Raw genomic sequence first — 21,833 nt, 5'->3', positions numbered from 1 at the left:
TTACTATTGGGATAAATATACTTTTATAATTATATTGAAATAATTATAACAGTGTACTACTGTCTACCAAACACATCCTACGTATTATATTGAATATAATTTTATAATTATTCATGAAAATGTGTTTATTCATGTTGAAATAATTTATTATCTAATATAATGTGAATGACAATATTGAATATTGTATTATTTTTAATATTATTAAGTGTTATTACATTTTCGTGAATGAAATTACTTTTTCATGATGTGACAAAGTGACTACACACTGTTCGGATTTGATATTTCATCACGGGAAATTTACTTTTTCTGAATCAATAGATCTAAATAATTTATGAAGAAAACAGATTTTCTTTTTGCTATAAATGTAGGGATTACATGAACAATCTTCGTCGGCAGCATGAAATATCTATTGAGCGTTTTTGTTGAGAGTGTGTGTTTTTTTCATATAGTTTGTTGGGATGTATCATTTGGGAGATTCTCTGTGATGGAAAACTTGTACAATCAAGATCAAGTGGTGGAAAACATCTTCAGTGTACACGAATGCTTGGTAACTCAAGTAGAAACTACCGATCAAATGAAGATCATTCGTGTACACTACTGTGGTTGCTTACCTAGGATGTACCATTTGGGAGATTCCCTGGGATGGAAAACATCTCAAGAGATAACTCAACAGGTGTAGGACCCCAGTTATGCGTGAGAGATCCGCTGTGGTTGCTTCAATGGAGATGCCTTGAAGCTGGAGATGCAGATGAATATTGTTAAAATGTACAAATGTTTATGAAAAGGGGAAATGTTTATGAAACTTGTAATGAAAATTTGTACGTCGAATGATAATATTTATTTGTTATTTATATTTTCATGCAAATGTCATTAAACATTAATAAAATAACGAAATTGTTAAAAATAATAAAGTATTATCATATCATTGCCATAATTTTAAATGTAAGTTTTGGTCCGATTCGATGTGTAAAGATTATAAATAAAAATTATATGTGATTAACGGAAAGAAATTGGAAAATGGTTTGTAGCGAAGATTTATTCGCGGCGTGTAATTTCCTCCCACATTCGTTCATCATTTTGGTCTTCACATACAAGCGTTGGTGTACTTACATCAGGTGTAAAGGGTATTCTCATGTAGGGGTTGGGCGTTTCACATGTAAGTCAACCTAGAATTCATTCAAGCGAATATTTATTCGCTTCAAATTAGTTCTGCACACGAATATATGTTCGCTTCTTTTCAAATATAATTAGATGAAGTCATGTGCTTAAAAATTGAAAAAAAAACATAATTTGCAACTTCATTAAAATACAATATTTATTAATTTTTTTGATGTGACAACAATACGGCACACTGTTCCGATTTGATATGTCATTACAGGCTACATACAGTAATCCATAGATATGAAATGATTTCTTTATAGTGTTTTATACGAAAACAATCTTCTTTTCTTTTTTGAATGATGAAAGATATTTTCAATACATTTCCGTTGAATGTGGTCGACCTGAAATATGAAGATCAAGCGAATATTATGTCGTTTCGTAACAATGTTTTGTTTCATATAGAAACTTACAGGCGAATGAATCTTCGTTTTCCAATTCATTACAGTATGACATGAAAGTGTCAACAATAATATGTAACTTCAAAGATTGGATGCGACATCATCTTCGTTTTTAAGGGTTTTACAGGCGAAGATCCAATCGATTGATCAATCGAAGGGGTTTACATGAACGGATCAGTCGTTTTACATTATACTTCGAATTGATCATGACATCCAAATTGCAATCAAAGAATGAATCAAAGCTAACGACAATGAGTCGATTTATATCACTACAGAATAAACGAAATGCATAATGTAAAATATAACTTCAGACTATAATCAAACATAACTTCATAATATTGATGAATACACAAAAACATTCCATAATCCGTTTACATAAGTACTGCACAGATTAACCAAAAATATAGATGTTCAACAATATTATGAAGCTCTAGTCTGATTCATGAGATGATGACTCGTCTATCGGTCCTGTCAGCGACACGACCTCATGTTCGATGACGGGTGGAATGTATAGCTGAATGGCTTCGTTCACAGCATTGATCCATCGGTTGGGGATGAAAACCGTCAAAGAATTTTCAATTATTGATGCGTACTCTAAGTAAAGATGTTGAGGAGTAAACATGAAGTCCTCCGGAGGATTGTCTCCATTTGAAGGTAGGGGATTCCGTAGGCCAAATTGTCTGTATATGACACTTGTGCAGTAGGAGGTAGTTCCCTGAAGGCCCAACAAAATGATGAATGGAGAACCCCTCATCTCGTACATCATTTCAGCAAACAGATACCACGGAACAATGAACCTAATTGGGTGAATATCCGAAATAAAATTCGGAGGCACGAGTCCATTGACCCTTTGCACTTGTAGATTGGCAAAGGAAGTGTAGGGAACTGAAGGACGGGGCAACCAATGCAACTTGTCTAACAACCAGAGGTATAGAACCAAAGGTGATCCACGGCGAGAATAGTTGTTTTCCTCGGGAACAAATTCGTTAAGACCAAGTAATGTCTCAGCAAGTACCAGGCTAGCCAGGTTTGGGGCGTTTCCCATCAGTGCAGGAACTACCCGCAGGAGCCTTTCCGAAGGCCGGCGTCCTGCAGCCGGACATAAAAAAAAATGAGCCAGAACCACAAGCATGATCAGTTTGCTTTGTGTGTGGTTGATGGTCCTCTCAGCTCCCTGGACACGCCAAATGTACTCGTCTATGTTGTCATATTCAGAAATCCATGTTGGAGGGTAAACAAGAGAGCATCAAACATTGTACATCCATAGAAGCTGTCGCAAATGTGGACGGCCATATGAGGATCTTGATGGACAGGCAAGATCATGAGTGCATTTGTACCACACCTAAGGATTGAAGCAAAGTCCTCTAGCGTCGGGCTTATGTGCATTTCCCCAATAACAAAAGAACGAGAGTCCGTATCCCATCTGCTTTGCATGTGGGCCATCAGTCCGTCGTTAACGTTTATTCGTATTAGAGGAAGAATCTCATCTACATGATAGACACTAAAAGGGACAGGGTCATCGTTGATCAGACTTAAGTATCGCTCCAGCTGTTGCTGCGATAAAACCAGCATGTCTGGGTCCATCTCTACATCCATCTTATGAGTTTTACGCTTAATGACTGAATGAAAGACAACGGTAGATTGAGATTCGGGAAGGAGTGAGAGTGTAATGTGAGAGTGAGAGTGAGAGTGAGGGTATGAGAGTGATGATCTTGATACAGCAGTAGTTGAAGTTAATAAATGAGTTTTCATTCTGGAATTGACATCAATACATACCACAGGTAGGTGCATTACATGTTGCGAGGATATCTTCGTTTATGAATTGGCAAACATATAGCGAAGAAGATATCTTCGTCTCGGATATTAAAAATATGGATAGCCCCAAAATTTAACATAAGAAGATATCATCGTTTCGGATATTACAAATATGGATTGAGCCAAAAAATGAAATAAGAAGATATCTTCGTTTACGAATTTCTAAATTTTCAGTGAAGAAGATATCTTCGGCTCGGATATTAAAAATATGGATTGAACCAACAAATAACATAAGAAGATATCTTCGTTTAGGATTTTGAAAATGTTTAGTGGCGAGGATATCTTCGTTCATGAATTTAAAAACATATAGTGAAGAAGATATCTTCGTCTCGTAGTTTCGAAATATCGACTGTACCCCAAAATAAATTAAGAAGATATATTCGTCTAGGAATTTGAAAACATATATTGAAGAAGATATCTTCGTCTCGTAGTTTCGAAATATCGATTGTACCCCAAAATAAATTAAGAAGATATATTCGTTTAGGAATTTCTAAATATATAGTGAAGAAGATATCTTCGTTTAGTAATTTGTGAACATATATTGAAGAAGATATCTTCGTCTCTGATTATCAAATGAAGGATTGCACCGAAAAGGAACATAAGAAGATATTCGTTTAGAAATTTGAAAATGAATAGTTAAGAAGAGGGCCACAAGAAGACATAACAAGATAATTCTGTTTCAAGAGGTGGTCATCATGTCAATATTACGGTTGCAAGTTTATCAGTTTGATCATGTTAAGAATATATCTTCGTTTAAGAATATTCAAAGATACAGTTAAGAAAATAACATCGTCTAGGATTTCACAAATATGGGTACAAGAATACATATCAAACATCAATACATTATAAGCAATTCATTATAACTCCATACATTAAGATCTGAACTGCCTTCCATACATTAAGATCTGAATTGCATTATAAGTACATCCATACATTAAAAATAGGTCAATTGACCTGTGTGAACATAAGATTTACTGTACAAGTATAATTCCGTGTAACACATACAAAACCCTAATATCTTGATCTAATTGCAGTCTTTAACTTGAACCTATTGACATTGTGGTCAGACATAAGAATTCTGTATAAATATTTTATCCTCAATGTACTCAAAGCTTCGTCGGCCTTCAAAAGAACAAGAGAAAGTATAAGAACATTTAAAATTGATAAATGTCATAGAATAACATATAAAAAACACTCACATTTTTTTCGTTGATGTCACATGACCAACCCTTCATCTTTCCTCTATATGTTTCCATATGTCTCATTAAATATACACCGCAGTCGGTCTTGTTTGTTTGGTCTTGCCAAGGCAGCTTTGGGGCCGTTATCCTGTACATCTTAACCTTTTCTGCAAATCTTTGTATGCCTTGCCTTTCCAAGAAAGTCGAAAAACTATCGATTTGATTCCTCAACTGGACATACTTCTCCAAAATTTTCATTCTATGCGGACGACCGGAGTTGTCTAGGACATTTATTTGGGAGTCTTTAATATTCACACATACAAGAAAGAAATGTCCAGAAGTGACGACAGGTAGGAATATCTGCAAAAAGAACATAACATTTGTTATTTTATGGCAGTCTCGTTACTTGGAATTGAGGGATATGTACATACCAGGTCAGCGAAGATGATGTCTTCTTTTGTGACATGGTAGTTTCTCATGTCTTCTTCAAGGGATTCACAAAATAAGGTCCTATCATACTGCAGACTAACCTGCAAAATAAGGGGGGAGACTCAAAGTCATGAACATTGAAGGATACATAGAACAAAACAAGAGAAGCACTTACATGTGAAATTGTTGAAAAACATATTATTCGTGGCTCATGCCTTGGCAACCTACGGCATTTGAAGTGCACAATTATGGACCAAGCGTCCACAACTTCGCTCGCAATTTCACGACCCATTTTCAACGTTTGAAAGAGCTTACGGGTGATATTACCCGGTGCACCTACGTACAGAACGTCCCTGCAAAATACATTCATTTACAAGACCATAACTAACTAATTTCATATTTGAAATTCCGAAAAGCATGAGAGGTAACTTACATTTCAGGCAGGTCTTCATCGAACACAAAATCGGCTAATCTCTGTTCCTTGATGGTTATGTTGTGGTCCAACATATCTGCAACTTGTTGCATGTAGGGGGATCGAAGGTGCACAGGAATTTTCGTGATCTTCCTCTTAGGATATTCTCTAATGTTGATGCATCCCCCCCCATCACCTTCATCTTCGTCTTCAGAAGATTCAACGGCATCAGAAGCCTCAACCTTTTCCTTGCCTTTAACCTGATCATTTGGTGCAACAGATTTGGGTTCCGCAACATGTTCATTCCCTTCACCCTGAGCATTTGGTTCAACATGCTGCGCTTTGGGTTCCTCAACCGGTTCCTTCCCTTCACCCTGATCATCGTCTTCAAGAGTGGGTGTCTGCACTGGGGGTACCTCATCCGGTTCCTTGACTTCGCCATCATGATCAGTTGGTTCAACACGGGGTGAGGCATCTTTGTTGGGAAGAACTGCATCCTCAGGTTCGTCCGGTTGAAAAGGGGGTGACTTTCTTTGAATGGGCTGAAATGCAGCCTGTACATCTTCCAGTTCAACAAGGAGTGATTCTTCGTCAATGTCATGACCGACATCCTCAACATCTTTCGGTTGAACAGGGAGTGACTGATCTTCATTGTGCAGAACTGCATCATCGAGATCATTCGGTTCCACGTGATCCGAACAATTTTCTTGATGGGGCATAACTGCATCCTCAGGTTCGTCCGGTTGAAAAGGGGGTGACTTGGCTTGAATGGGCTGAAATGCAGCCTGTACAACTTCCTGTTCAACAAGGAGTGATTCATCGTCAATGTCATGACCTACATCCTCAACATCTTTCGTTTCAAGAGGGAGTGACTGATCTTCATTGTGCAGAACTGCATCATCGAGATCATTCGGTTCCACCTGATCTGAACGATTTTCTTGATGGGGCATAACTGCATCCTCTAAATCATTCTGTTCAACCCGTGTTGTTTGATTGTCTGCATGGTCCTCCAATGCAGTCTCACATGTGTAATCAACCCGGGGACTAATGACTTTCAAGCCCGCACACGGTAAAGTGTCCACAAGTGCCTCCCTTGTAGGATCTTCCACACCTACATGAACCGGACCATCGATCACCACCTTCAAGTGTTTCATGAACCCTTCAGACTCTCTGAGGTTCAGGAAACCGGCCTCAAAAAAGGGCTTCGGATCGATGTTGCGTTTCTCCAACTCCCCGGATAGGTAATTCAGCTGTTGGGCTGTATCTTTAAAAGTTTGCAGGATTTTGGCGGTCAGCAACTGTACATTATGAAAAACAGACTTCATTAATCTTGAAAACAGGCTAATAATGAACAATGGGAGTCAATTTATTGTTTCCACATACCTCATTATCGTCTTCTTTTAATTCAACCGAGTCAACTGGATTCTCGGGTTGTCTAACTGCTAGGCGCGCCCTTGCCCTGCCAAGCCCAAAACCACCGGCACGACCTTCTAAGTTGGTAAACTCCAACACGCTGACGTCATCCCAACAGGAGATGATTGGAAATTTTCTTTCGTAGGGGATACGTTCACCTTCCACAAAAACACCATCTAGGTAGCAAATCTGGAGTAAAGGAGTGGGAGACATGTTAGAAAATATTACATATCTATAAATCATATATAAGAGAGGCAACAATACTTACCGATAAAAGGGTTATAGGTCCATCGAAATATGGATTTTTATTTTTACTTGCTTTTTCTTTCCAACTTCTTACACTGTCAATCAATCGTTGAAGTGTAAAGTGGCACCAGTTCAGTTCCTTTATGTTATCAACCTCCATTAAGGATTTGAGAATTTTGAACCTGAAATGAAAAAAATACATTTGTCAGTATTCAAAAATACAATTAGATATATAAGAGGTTTGAATACATGTTTACCTGGCTCGTGAATTTTGAACAGGACATAAAAAACTAGAGACAACAAAGACAACGAAGTCTATTTTGAAATCGTTGTCTGCACTTGTGTTACTTAATATCTTGGGGATCATAGAAAGTGTTTCGGGAGCTTTGGAGTCTTCCCCGGTCCATCTGGTCTTCCAATCCCTCAAGAAATTAAAATAAGTAGGGTCCTTAGTCTTGTCCAACCCAACGGACTCGACTACGTTCATTGAGCCTCTAGGGAGGTTCATCACGAGCTGTACGAGATCTTCATCGATACGGATCTCATCACCGTTGGCCAATACCAGAGAACTCTTATCCGGGTCAAAAGATTGGATTACATGTTTGGAAAAATGAGCAAGGCACTTGGAGACGCCCATTGTAAGAAGAGAACCAAACCCGATTTCCTTAACGGCTTCCCTCTGTTCTACGCTCAATTGAGGAATGAGTTGAGCGAGGCCATGAGGTGATGATCTGGTTAGAAATGTCACTGGACGTTTCTTGCGGGTTTTGGTTTTTTGGGGAGAGGGGGGAAACTCTTCATCGAATGGGGTAGTAGACGGAGAAATATTAGTGGTTTCTGGGGGTGGTTCTGGTAACTCTTCATCGACTGTTGGATTGGAGGTAGGAATAACATTTGGTTTTTTTTTAGGGGGAAAAGGTGGTGGTAAAATATCATCAGTACCTGCAGCAACATCAGTAGCTTCGACAGCAACTGTGGAAACTGATTCAGCAGTCGATGAAGACTTAGTATTCGTCTTCGGATTTCTCTTCCTCTTCCTTTCATATGTAAAGTTATTAAACCTCGAAGTCATTATTTTGGGTGGGATAGCATAAATCAGTATTCAACGAAATAAATTGAATAAACATGTGTAAAATTAGTATAAACACAATAAGATGAACATACCTCTCTGGTTTAGTGCTGGGATTGACGTTGGATGCCGGAGTGGGTGCAGTTTCGTTTTCGGTTATGCTCCTACAAACTTGCAAGACGACCTCTCGGGAGTCGATGGGATGATCCACTTCCATGTTGTTGCCTTGGTTACCCGACATGTTCAGAAGAAATCCTTCTAGTATAAACGAAATATCTAGGGTTTCGACGTTCAGTGTTTGGATTATCGCCGGGAGATAGAGAGAGAAGAATATGAACAGTTGCTTATGAAAATGAAATTGAGGGATAGTCGGCTTGTAGCGGGAAATTGAAATTATATCAACTAGTCATGGAAGCGAATAAATATTCGTTCGATATCGTAAATTCATAAAAAAATGATAAAAATAACTGTAAAATAAAAACTATTCATAGAAGCGAAGATTTATTCGTGGAATGTAAGTGCACGGGTAAGTGAATTTACATGACAGGCAAGTTGGCTTCTCATGTGAGGGGAGGTTGTTTTACATGAACGTCAGGCTAAAATTATTTGAAAATAAGAAATCTTCGCTTTCAATCGTCTACTCGAAAAAAAAAATTCAAGCGAATATTTGTTCGTTTACTGATTTCCAATTTAATTTAATTACATTAACATTTATTAATAAACGGAAAAAAAGAAAAAAAATATAGCCAAGGAATGGAAGCGAAGATTTGTTCGGTTGCTGCATGTCATCTTCAATTAATTGAATTAATATTTAATAAACGGAAATATAAATTCCATGTCATTCTGGTCTTTACATAAACGGGTAAGTGTCTTTACATGGTAGGCAAGAGGTCTTTACATGGGAGGGTAGGGGGGTTTTACATGAGGTTTTCATTAACATTAATTGAAGCAAATATATCTTCGCTCCAGAGAGCCTCGAGGCAAAAAAAATGAAATAAAAATAAAATGGGAAAAGAAAACAAGCCGGTAATTGAGGCGAAGATTTGTTCGGTCGCTGGATGTCATCTTCAATTAATTGAATTAATATTTAATAAACGGAAATATAGAATCCATGTCATTTTGGTCTTCACATAAACGGGTAAATGTCTTTACATGGTAGGCAAGCGGTCTTCACATGGGTGCCTAGGGGGGTTTTACATGAGGTTTTTATTAGAATGAATTGAGGCAAATATATCTTCGCTCCAGAGATTCGCGAGGCAAAAAAAATGAAATAAAAAGAAAAATATAAAATCCTAGAAAATAAAAGATTGAATTACTTGAAGCGAATATTATATCGCTGCCCTGTGTTATTTAATAAATTAAACAAATATTTAAAAAACGTAAATATAATATGACTGTGAATTCGGTCTTTACATGGACGTGTAAGTGTATTTTCATGAACGGCAGACGGTCTTCTCATGGGTGGGTATGGGGGGTTTACATGAGGGTCATTTCAATGGGCGTGTAGATCAGAGCGAAGATATCTTATCTGGGTATTATCTGAATATTATATTATTTCCTGGCGTTAACGGGCGCTTCCGTTAACGGCGTCTTGTGTGAACCCGGGCCTAAACCCGGATTCCGGATTCTCCCTCCCTCCGTCTCCTGCCCAGATTGATTTATTATTAAATTAATAATGCTGCAATCTGATTGGTCCGCCACAGGGGAACACGGCAATCGGTAGCAGAAGATCTGAACTGCTCTAGAGTTGGGCTTTACTCTTGAGTCGGCTAAGTACTATTTTTTTAGTACATCTAATTAAAAAATTAAAAATTATTTTATTATTAATATTCTATTTTGAAAGAGAAAAAAGGTCTGATTTTTACCCAAAAATAAATAATTTATTTTTATGCATTTATGATATGGATAGTAAATTTAGATATTTATATAATACTAATAATTTAATTATTTACTAGACAATAATTATCACTACCAATTGACAGCATTATCATATTCAGAGTAAATTAATTATGAGTTATCATATTCATGATGTTTTGGTTACCTTTGAAACTTATTAATATTTGAAGTTATGAGATTATTAGAATTTCTTATAATTAGTTAGGAATTTATTTAATATTAATATATTCCATTTTTAACAGCTGTGTTATTTAGCTTGTAATATAAGATCAAATTATCAAAATATCAAATTTTCAGAATAGTCTCCTTATATAATTACTTTGACAAAATAAACAACTATTATTTATTCTCCCCCTAATTTAACAATTAAAAGGATAAACTTCACTAAATATTTAATTTCAAAACTTAAATATTGTATTAATATACTATATTTGTAAATAAAAATTAATTGTATTCCTAATTAGAGTGTATTAATTGATGAAATGTGTATATCACAAGTGATGCCTTAAAAGAAAATAATTAGAATAATACCCTTTAAAATGTAGTTAAATTTTGAAATCACACCAACTTTATTTTATTAATTTTAGACCCCTTAAATTTGAAATAACCGATCTTTTCACCGAAAATTGACCGAACTAAACATTTTGACAAATGATCGGACCTATATATGACATACAAAATGAGTTTAAAAAGTGTCATTGGAAAAGGTTATTTAATTTTTTTTTGAAATTTAATTAGCATAATTATCTTTAGATAAGTTTGGGGTTATAATTTTAAAGTGTTATGGATTTTTTTCCATTTATGAATAATTAAATTGACATAAATGAAATCCCTCCTAAATTTATATATAAACATGTTTTAAAAGTTGAAGAGATTAATCAAATGGTAAAGATGAAAATGTGTAAGTCAATTGTTTTGATAGTTTTTGCTCTTGTTTGTGTGTTAGAGTTTGCTCATGGATGGGAAGCAGGCCATGCCACATTCTATGGTAACATAGATGGCGACGAAACCGCTTGTAAGTTGTTACAAAATTTCGTTTTTTTGTTTGTTTGTTTGTTTTCAAATTGAACCGATTTTCTAAAATCTCCAATTGTACATTATGTAGTCGGTGCATGTGGCTACGACGTATTCAACCAAGGATACGGATTAACTACAACCGCATTAAGCACAGCCCTATTCAACAATGGAAGGACATGTGGTGCATGTTTCCAAATCGTTTGCGCACATTCGCACAAGAATTGCATTCAAAATGCAGGGTCCATATATGTAACCGCCACAAATTTTTGCCCTCCTAATAGTACAATAGGTAGTTATCCTTGGTGCAATCCACCACGCAAGCATTTCGATTTATCACAAGTGATGTTTAGGAAGATAGCGCGTTACGAGGCTGGAATCGTGCCGGTTTACTTTCGAAGAGTCAGTTGTAGGGGTAGGATAGGCGGAATGAAGTTTAAAATGAATGGTAATCCTTATTGGATTCTTGTTTTGGTGTTTAATGTTGGTGGAAGTGGAGAAGTTGTTGGTGTTAAGGTTAAAGGAAATCAAACTGGTTGGATTGAAATGGTTAAAAATTGGGGACAGAATTGGTTGACTTTGGAGAGATTACTGGGTCAAAGTTTGTCTTTTCAAGTTACTACTAGTGATGGGAAAATTACTTTGTCTAATAATGTTGTTCCATTTAATTGGCAAATTGGTCAGACATTTGAGGGTAATAAGGTCTTGGTTTGATTAGTTTGAAGGTTTATTTGTCTTGTTTAATTAGTTTGGGATCAAAATAATAATTTGAAATAATTTATTGTACAACTATTGTATTGAAAAATTATTTTAAATATTAATAAAATATTTGTTATTGATTATTATTAATTTATTATAGTAGTTCTTTAAAAATTAATTATAAAGTTGGATTGATACCAATGGAGTCCACTAATTTTTAAATTTATATAAATAAGTATAAAATTAATTAAAAACTATCATATTTATCAAACTAATTACATAAATTAATTAATTTAAATAAATAAATATTTTAAAATATAAATTCACATTTTATTTGGTTTGAGAAATCATATAAAATCAAAATTATTTATAAATTCTTAAACTACTCAAATCTTATTTGCAATTATAAAAATTTAAATTAAATTATTAACTTGTATTAAAATTATACAATTTTAAATGTAAACTATAGATTTTAATACCACCCTTATTTCACAATCTAAAATAATAATTCAAACTTTTATAAGAATTTAAGAATTTATCTATATCAAATTTATTAATTTTCCTTAAAATTATACCCGTTTAAATTAAACAATAGATTTTAATCTCTCGATAATATTGAATTTTCACATGTAAAGCTGCCTTAATGGATTGAGACAATATATATCTACTAATCGAATTAACCTGGAGAGTACTATATTTCATCATTTGAAAATCATAGCAACAAAGAATGAAAATATAATTTTTCCATCTTTCTATACTCCTTGATATAAAATAACATATATATGCTTTAATCAAAACACGACAAGAACATGTAATAATTAATTTACTGTCTGCAAATTTTCCTGAAAAAATGACAAATTCAATCTAAATAAAGCACTTGATAATCGCCAAAAGAATTAAAATTAATCTCACCCGACAATTCAAGGAAACTGGAACGACCCTCCGATTTGGTCAGTAGTTGAAGGAGGATTAATCGATACCCAAAGCAGCGATATGATAATCGCCAAAAGCCCCGACCAAACAAAAACTATAGTAGGCGTTCTTCCCCTTCTTCCCATCAACCCTTTAGCGAATGGATAAAGATGAGCCAATACCCAAAAGCTAAAGAATACCCCTCCTATCAATCGGCTCCATTGCGGTATAGTACTATAAATCGTCCTCGCTACCCCCACCGCTATCGCGATCAAGTTCGTCATCATAATCGTAATTGGAGGAATCATCAGCGACGTCCATTTCACGACGTAAAGATCAGCAAACTCGTCGTCCTCGTCGTCACCCGAAGATTTTGAAGTCAATGTGAATGATATCTCGATTCCGGCCACCACTTTTAACAGCCCTTGAAGAACGGCAGCAATGTGAGCGCTGGTTCCACCTATCAACCAGAACTGTTCGTTCCTCCACCACTCCTCTAACTCGATACCAGACCATTTGATCTCGAGAATTGCGAGTAAGCAGAGGGTGACGGTTATCGTTAAAAGGTAGACGAGGAATGTCACGTTCAATGTTTGGACGATGAATTGCCCGGAGAACAGGGATAATGCGGGAAGGAAACAGTATACGATCAGGAATATGGAAGTGAACGGGTAGATACCGACGTTTAAGTATGCGATTCTCTGCAGGAACTTCATCTTTGAGCTCGCCAGCAATGCGTTGTTACGCGAGAAGAAGATCTCGACGGAGCCAGTTGCCCAACGTAGGACCTGATGAAGCCTGTCCGTTAGATTAATGGGGGCGGTTCCACGGAAGGCGTCGCGTTTCGTCACGCAGTAAATTGATCTCCAGCCACGGTTATGCATGCGATAACCCGTCACCACGTCTTCCGTGACCGACCCATAGATCCATCCAACACGCTCCCCCCATTCTGTCTTCTCCTCGTACCAGCACGAGATGACCCCGATTGCCTCTGCCACTGTCGACGCGTCGAGAAGCTCCCGGGGAATAGTGAGAGCCCCTGGAGGTCTCCCGTTAATTATCGAAGGATGATCAGCAAGGGGACGTCCTTGGAATTCCGCTAACGGGATTGAATCGACTAGAAAGCTCGAGTTTCCGAACTGTTTCGGAGTTATGGAGAGCTGGTTTCCATCCTCATCGTCGGAATCTCCCATTCTAAGAGCGCGGTTCTCTTCTTTATCGTTTATCTTTTTACTCCGGGGAAAACAACAGCCGCAGCAACGTGAGTGTGTTTTAGTTCGTGGGGGATCGAATCCGTAAAGGGCAATCCTACGGAAAAGGCAACCGGTTCCGACATAAACAGGGCCTTGGAGACCGTCGAGGGCTCTCATGTTGCCATCAAAGAAAACCGTGTTGTGATTCGCGTAACGATCGCTGGGGTCGATGCCTTCGAATCTTTGAGGGAACTGGACGTAGCAAATGCGATCCCCGCCCCTGTCCATCATGAAACACATGCCTTCTTTAGGAGCTTGAGAGTTGTAGATGTAGTGATCACAGTCCAGGTTGAGAATGAAGGGACCATTGGACATGATTGCTGAAGCTCGGACTAAAGCATTCATGGCTCCTGCTTTCTTGTTGTGATCATATCCGGGTCGCTTCTCTCGAGAAACATACACCAGCATTGGAAGACGGATGTCGACTTCGCTCAACTCCATTAGCCTGCTATCATCAATCGCGCCTCTCAATGGTTCATCACTAGGAGGTTTCAGCATTACCTGTATAATTCCAGCATGATCACCCTTTGAATGATCGGCTGAGGGTTGCATCCAAGTGCCTGGCCAATGAGTTCCATCAGCCATCCAAGTGGCTTTTGGGATCTTCACAGTGTCAAGGGGTTCTTCATCTCTCCTCTGCCTTTGCAGCTTCATGGCCTTTATCTCCTCTCTAGCATGATAAGCATCAGAACGACGCCTAATAGAATCAGGAAGGCCATTGATCCGGACCTTGAACTCATCATATTCACGTTTCACCCGTCTACGATCCTTTACAAAGTCCGATTTCACCTTGTTCTTATATGGGTCTCTCTTCAAACTGAAATAAGATTCTGGATTTCTCGGCTCAATATCATGCTTACGGCAAAATGGAACCCATGTATTGGAAAAGCTGGCAGCTTCAGCCATGGCCTCAAAGGTAAGAAGTGCACCTCCATCGTCAGAAACATAGCAGGCAACCTTTTCGACAGGATAATCCACAGCTAGGATTGACAATATAGTATTTGCTGTGACAAGAGGAGGTTCTTTCTCTGGATCTGCAGTAGAGACAAAGACATCTATACCAGGGAGATCAGATTTGCCATTTGGCGATTCAAACTTTTCTTTCAGTACATTAAGATCTGTGGCGCGGTTCACAGGGCACAGCTTAGGCAGTTGATCAAGAATCCAAGAGAATGCAAACCATATTTCACAAACAACAGACATACCCCACAGCCAGATTGCGTCATTGTTTGGGTTCCTGACTCTCCATGTCAAGAATAACCCCAGAACAACCAGACGAATAGCAACCAAAAGCCTGAAAGAGGATAGTTGAAACAGAAACTAATCGTCAGCATCATAAACATCAAGTGAAGAATGGTCTAGTACTCTAGTCTATTCTATACTCACCATGTTGATTATACATACAATTAGCATTTTATAAACATTTTTGTGATCCTAATATGCAATATTTATTTGTGCTGATTGTTAACACCATTGAGTCCTCCTTGTGCTATCAATACATACTTATTTTCACCTAGAAAGGCCTCTTGAATTTGCATTGTCAGTAATCAAAAGCTTGTTTGATGCATTTTTTGAGGGGAAAAGAGATTTTTGGGTGATTTTGGTTGAATGATTTGATCGATGATAGGATAAGGGATTATTAGGATTAATCAAAACAAACTCCAAGTTGCCAGCACTGAATCACGAAAATCCTCTAATGGGAAGGTCATGAACAAGGAGACTGGTCTATATGAAACTAAAAATTGAAATACCTGTATGGGCTGAGAATAGCAGCCGGAATCTTCAATTTGCGGGTGAGAGGTCTCCATGGTTTGTTCATCAGTTCTTTCGGCTCAACAGCATCGTCATCTTTCCCATTGTTTATTCCTTCCCCACTTGGCCATATAGCATTTCCATAACCGTAGGTGCCTCTAGTTTCAAAAAGCCACCTGTTGTGATCAAAGTCTCCGGTCTGACTTCTCATTAGTCCAGACTTTGTTGATTTCATCAAAGATAACCTCCTCTGCATTTTCGACATCTCAATTGTTGGTGGTGGCAACGAAAGTGGCCTCGCTTTTTCAGCAAAGTCACCATCCAGATCTGTGGCCTTGTACTGCTCTTTGCACCCAGGGCAGATCCCCTCGCCCATTTTAGCTGCATCCAAATAACAATCTCGACATATCTTGAAATCACATTCACACGGGAGTATATCCATACCACGTTCATCACTCATAACCTTAGCATCACATCCAGGAATCTGACACGAAGATCCCTTTACACCAGCCATCTGCGGATGATTTGTTTCAGATTCAATTACCTTATCCATGAGATGAGCTCGAGTGACACTATTGAACCCGCCGGTAAAAAGAGAACTCGACACATAATGTTCCTCAACCTTCTGAGAGATCGCATCCATCGGTTGATTATCCGAGGGAGGTGTGGCTGGCTGGTTGTCAGGTGTTGGCGGTATGTGTACAGTGTAGCTCGAGTATTCACCATTCCCGGACCCGAACTCACTGTCATCATCCCTGGAACAGCTGCTATATCGTGCAGACGAAGTTCTCCGGCCAAGTGTAATTGCTTTAGGCAATGGAAGCTTGTTTGATTGTGAATCTTCCACATCTGAGGATATCGATAAAGGCGATCGACTCGCCTTGAATGACTTCGAAGCCATATGTAACCAGTAACTGGTAGTAGATCTTCAGTTATACTCAAAACCTGATTCAATAGAAAAAAGAACACTCAAAATCATCTTCTGATACATGCAAATGGAACAAACAAAGAACGTTATGTTACCAGTTGAAATCAGATCCACGTATGTTAACAGTTGAAATCAACACAAGCATTGAGATAAAATGATATAAGAAAAGAGAAATTTCAAGTAAATCTTAAAATCATCGGCATTATTAAGTCCGGACAATAGATCTTCAAGAAAATTGGCTTCAGTTCATCGTAAATGATGATATCTTCTACAGAAACTTAAAATCGTAGGAAAGCGGCAGTAACAGCAAGAGATTAAGAGATAAGATAGATGAAATGGACGGTGATACCTCGAACAAGAATGAAACAACGATTGAAGGAGAAAATAGCTTTCCATCCACAGATCTTTCAGATTGAAATATTGAAATAGAGCCTGAAAGTGCTTTCAAAAGGTATAAACCTGCAAATAGATGGAAATATCGTCTGGTTCAGTAGTAGTAGTAGAGCTTTGTAGTGTAGAAAAGTGAAAAGGAAGGTTCACATGAGAGGTCGTTTGACAGCCTATACCGAGTGAGAATGGAATTATTATATCATTATTACGTACAAATGCAATCAATGGAGGCGTGAACGGGGCTCTGGCGGCCGATCACCGGATTCCAGCTTGGACTCACTTTCTCTCTCTAGAATCTCTCTCCTCTGTGAATTTTGTAGCTTTTGGACGCGTAAAAGAATGGCTTTTCTTGTCTGGAGATGCAAGAAGCGACGTCGTTTGACTTTGACGTGCGCTGATCTCGGCAAGTGCAATTTTGTTAAAGTATAACTATCAATTATTATTTTAATGAAAAGGTAGCTATCATTTCACCAATAAAGAGAACTTGGTTTATTTTTGTAAAATTGTATCTTTTAAAGTTCATGCTTCATTTAATTTTATTAATTAATAAAAAAATATATTCAGTCAAACTTTATACAGTTTAACGTTTTTTATTTTATTATTTTAATAATTAAATTTTAAAAAAATATCATTTCACTTTTAAAATATTAAAATAAATTTTATTTTAATTATTATTTTTTATTTTATTATTATATATTAATACTTTTTAAATTTTTTTACTAAAATAAAGTTACGCTTAATAATATAAAAATTATTAAATTATTATTTTATTTTAAGAAAATAAGTTAGTATAAAAATTTAAAAAGTAATAACTTTCACTTTTATTTAAGATGTTTTTAGGTGAGAATGGAAAAACATAATATATATATATATATATATATATACTTATCATTTAAATTAATTTAATGAGTTAGAAATTAATTAAGATTTAGATATGATTTAATATATATATATATATATATATATAAAGATAAATATGTAAATTGTTAAAATATTTTATTATTATGTTTACTATAAATCACAATATCATATTAATCTGAAATAGTATATAAGAAAATTGTCTCAAACAAAATCTGAATTATACCAAACAAAACAATATGATGATATCATTGGATAATAATTAAAAAGATAATATAGGTCATTGTAAAAAACAATCTAAAATACCCCTAAAAATAACCATTTTTAAATTTTTACTTTATAAACTTTTCAATAAATATTGTGATTATAATAGTTATTTGAAATTAATCATAAATAATATCCACCTTAAACAATAACATAGATTGTGATATCTCCTTTTGTTTTCTTTTACTTTTTCTTCATTTCTTCTTAAATATCTATAATCTATCAAGAATATTTAATTTCATCTCAATTTTAAAACCAGATTTTTGCATTTCTAAGCAAAACTGGATCCTAAAAAGCTTTAATTTAATTTTGGAAAATTTCAAAGGATTCTTGAACTTCACACTAATGATAAAATGAATCCATAATCTTCTAAAAGAGTAAAAAAAAAGTCATCATTTTGTATGTATTGATTAATAATTTATATAACCATTTGTCATTTTATATTCCTTTAAACAATTTTGATCTCATCCAATGTTTCAATCCCTATCCTCTAAAGACAAGTCCCGACCACTCACGATATATCTTCTTTTATATGCATTTTCAATCGAAAATTTGATCAACATGTCGATTTGAATGTCCTCGTCAAATACAACTTTAAATATTTATAGACATACAATTTAAGTTAAATCTTGATTTGAAATGAATACGTCAAACCATTTGTAGATTTTATTTATATGATCTTGTGAAATATGAATCTAAAATGAATATAATATTCCTCTATCAATGGGTTGTAATTTAGCAATAAATAACACATATTTTATAAATCATGAATATTTATCTATATTGTTAAAATTAATCTAACACTTACTTTTGACTATTTGGTTTGTTTGGTCGGTGGTTCTCAACTGAACCAATAAATTATTTTCAAATGAAAAATAAAAGTCTTCTTTCTTAATTATTTTTATAGAAAAATAAAAGTCTAATGTAGTTGATTCATTACTCATTATATAGTTTATTTAAAGCAGGGAAATGAAAGTTTGTTGAGCCAACAAATCCAACGTGGTATGTGTACAAAAGATATGAGCTGTTAACCAAATTTATAAATCATGTTTTAATCAGATTGTAGCAATTTTTTTATTTTAGAATAACACCCAAATTTGGATTTGTTTGATATATCTAGATCTGATTGCTTGCACTATATATTTATATATTTGTAAAATTAAATAACTGTTTTTATATTAAAAAACTCATTTTGATAATGATGTTTTTTTTGTTTTTTTTTTTGTCTATATCAGTATAATAAAAAAATATTACTTTTAAATAGTGAATAAAAAGAAGATCATGTGAACATATATAATTGAAGCCGTAATCACCGGCATTTGTCTTGAAGACTAAATTTGATGACTTAAGACTTTTTCTTTGCTAAACCAAAGCAAAATATCATTTATTTGTTAATTTTTTAATAGTTTTAGAAACAAAAATTTATTTTATAAAAAATTTTATATATCTTTTAGGCCATTTTCATTTGGGTATTAAAATAATCATAACCAAATTAAACGGTCATTTCATTCTCCTTTCATCAATCACATCATTCGATTTATTTGATGATTTATTTATGTCAATTTATTGATAAAAATACTAAAATACCTTTTATTTTAATTAGGGCAAATTACATTGACGGCCCTCAAACTATCTCAATCGTTCACTTTTGGCCTTCAAATTAATTTTTGAAACAAATCGCCCCTTCAACTTTTATAAAGGTCACCGATGGGCTTCCATCAACTTTTTAGTTAAACCTAACGTTTAAGTTTAAAATATTATTTTTTTATATATTATGTTTAATCTTATATTTTATATTTATATATATAATTATTAAATCGCTTATATATAATATTATATATATATATATTATTAAATTTTATATAATTATTAAATCTTTTATATAATAAATAAATAATATATATATTATTTATTTTCATCTATATATATATAATTTATATATATTATCTTTAACTAATTTATATATAATATTTATCTTTAACTAATTTATATAATATATATTTTAAAAAATAATTTAAATGTTAAAAATATTTGAGTAGTTAAAATGTTATAATTACTTTTAATAAATTATTTTTAATATATATAAAACAAAGTTTAAAAATAAATTATATGGATTATCCCTAATCATTAATTATATATACATATATAAATAAATTTATATAATTTATAGAATATATATTTTACAAAATAATTTGAAAGATTAAAAGTAATTGAAACCTTCTAACTACTCAAATACTTTTAACACTTAAATTATTTTTTAAAATATATATTATATAAATTAGTTAAAGATAATATATATAAATTATATATATATAGATAAAAATAAATAAAATATATATATATTATTTATTTTATAAAAGATTTAATAATTATATAAAATTTAATAATAATATATATATATAATATTATATATAAGCGATTTAATAATTATATATAAATATAAAATATAAGATTAAAGATAATATATAAAAAATAATATTTTAAACTTAAACAGCTAGGTTTAACTAAAAAGTTGACGGAAGGGTCACTGGTGACCTTTATAAAAGTTGAAGGGGCGATTTGTTTCAAAAATTAGTTTGAGGGCCAAAAGTGAGCGATCGAGATAGTTCGAGGGCCGCTCAGGTAATTTGCCCTTTTAATTATATATATCAATATTTTTTAATTTTTTTTATCAAAATAAAAAAAATTAAAAAAAATCATTACATCCTTCAAATTATCCCTATTATTATATTTTCTACCTCTTAATTTTTTTTAATAAGTAAGAATTATGATTCATTTTTTATTTTTTTAATAGATATCTAATAGGTAAACTACTTAATTAATCTCAATATTTTTTTTACTGAACAAGTCTAAAGACTATGAAAATTTGTTGAAATCTTTATTAAAATCATCATGATTTTATTAAAAAATGTATATAAATAAATTGTTGTTTATATTTAGTACATACAAATATATTATTTTTTAATAACTTTTATTGGATGTATATTTTTTTGGATTATAATATGTACCATAAAATTATCATAAATTAAATTTAAAGTGATATTTTTGTTTTATTTGGCATGATATTTTATATTTATAATTCAAATAAAGTATTTTATAGGTGATATTCAAATTATTTTATAAATTAAAATGACCTTTTACTAATATAATAAATATATATTTTGGATAAATGAATAATAAAATGTGATATATTATTAATGGTTGAGACAAATATTAGTTAATGGGCCTGGTTGAAACAATAAAAATAATGTACACTAAATATTTTTAATTTGGCTTAACATTCTAATTTAATGCATTTTAATGAAAATTCAGCTCACAATATTTAGTTTTAATCATGTTTATTAAATTTTTAATAATTTACTTTTAAAACAATTTTATTATTCGAATATTTTTTTTAAGGGATTCTTTTACCACTAATAGAAATTTTTATGTCATATATGATTTTAGTTTAAATATACTAAATTAGAGTTATAAATTATAATCGATGCTAATATTTTAAATAAATTACTATTTTTTTTATCGAAGAGTAGAAGGTTTTATAAACTTTTAATATATAAATTATTTTTTTAGTAATCTTAGTCTCTCAATATTTGAAAAGTGTTTAAATTATAATATATATATATATATATATATATATATTCTTAATAAAGATGGGGAGAACAACTACGCCTTCAACGACCCCATCTGACAGAAAAGTGAAAAAAATAACACTATGAAAAAAAATATATTTATTATGTAAAAAT

General features: G+C 33.7%; 2 protein-coding genes across 2 annotated transcripts; one reads left to right on the top strand and one right to left on the bottom strand.

The window, feature by feature from the left end:
• Positions 1–10,902: 10,902 nt before the first annotated feature.
• On the top strand, positions 10,903–11,748 carry LOC124922069 (expansin-A25-like). The gene is made up of 2 exons (XM_047462799.1): positions 10,903–11,035; positions 11,126–11,748. Exons 1-2 carry the CDS (start codon positions 10,903–10,905, stop codon positions 11,746–11,748), a joined length of 756 nt encoding a protein of 251 aa, XP_047318755.1.
• Positions 11,749–12,519: 771 nt separating this feature from the next.
• On the bottom strand, positions 12,520–16,603 carry LOC124921111 (cellulose synthase-like protein D3). The gene is made up of 2 exons (XM_047461727.1): positions 15,650–16,603; positions 12,520–15,192 (listed from the first exon to the last, which is right to left on the bottom strand). Exons 1-2 carry the CDS (start codon positions 16,549–16,551, stop codon positions 12,654–12,656), a joined length of 3,441 nt encoding a protein of 1,146 aa, XP_047317683.1. The 5' UTR covers positions 16,552–16,603; the 3' UTR covers positions 12,520–12,653.
• Positions 16,604–21,833: the final 5,230 nt, after the last annotated feature.

This window comes from Impatiens glandulifera, chromosome 1, assembly GCF_907164915.1.
Source record: "Impatiens glandulifera chromosome 1, dImpGla2.1, whole genome shotgun sequence".
Lineage (NCBI taxonomy): Eukaryota > Viridiplantae > Streptophyta > Magnoliopsida > Ericales > Balsaminaceae > Impatiens > Impatiens glandulifera.
This window is presented reverse-complemented; position numbering and strand designations above follow the sequence as displayed.

Bases quoted from the DNA above. Each gene is read 5' to 3' on its own strand.
- LOC124922069 (XM_047462799.1), top strand. From the start codon at position 10,903: ATGGTAAAGATGAAAATGTGTAAGTCAATTGTTTTGATAGTTTTTGCT. The intron at 11,036-11,125 runs GTAAGTTGTTAC...TACATTATGTAG, and splicing joins AGATGGCGACGAAACCGCTT to TCGGTGCATGTGGCTACGAC.
- LOC124921111 (XM_047461727.1), bottom strand. From the start codon at position 16,551: ATGGCTTCGAAGTCATTCAAGGCGAGTCGATCGCCTTTATCGATATCC. The intron at 15,193-15,649 runs GTATTTCAATTT...ATCCTCTTTCAG, and splicing joins GCTATTCTCAGCCCATACAG to GCTTTTGGTTGCTATTCGTC.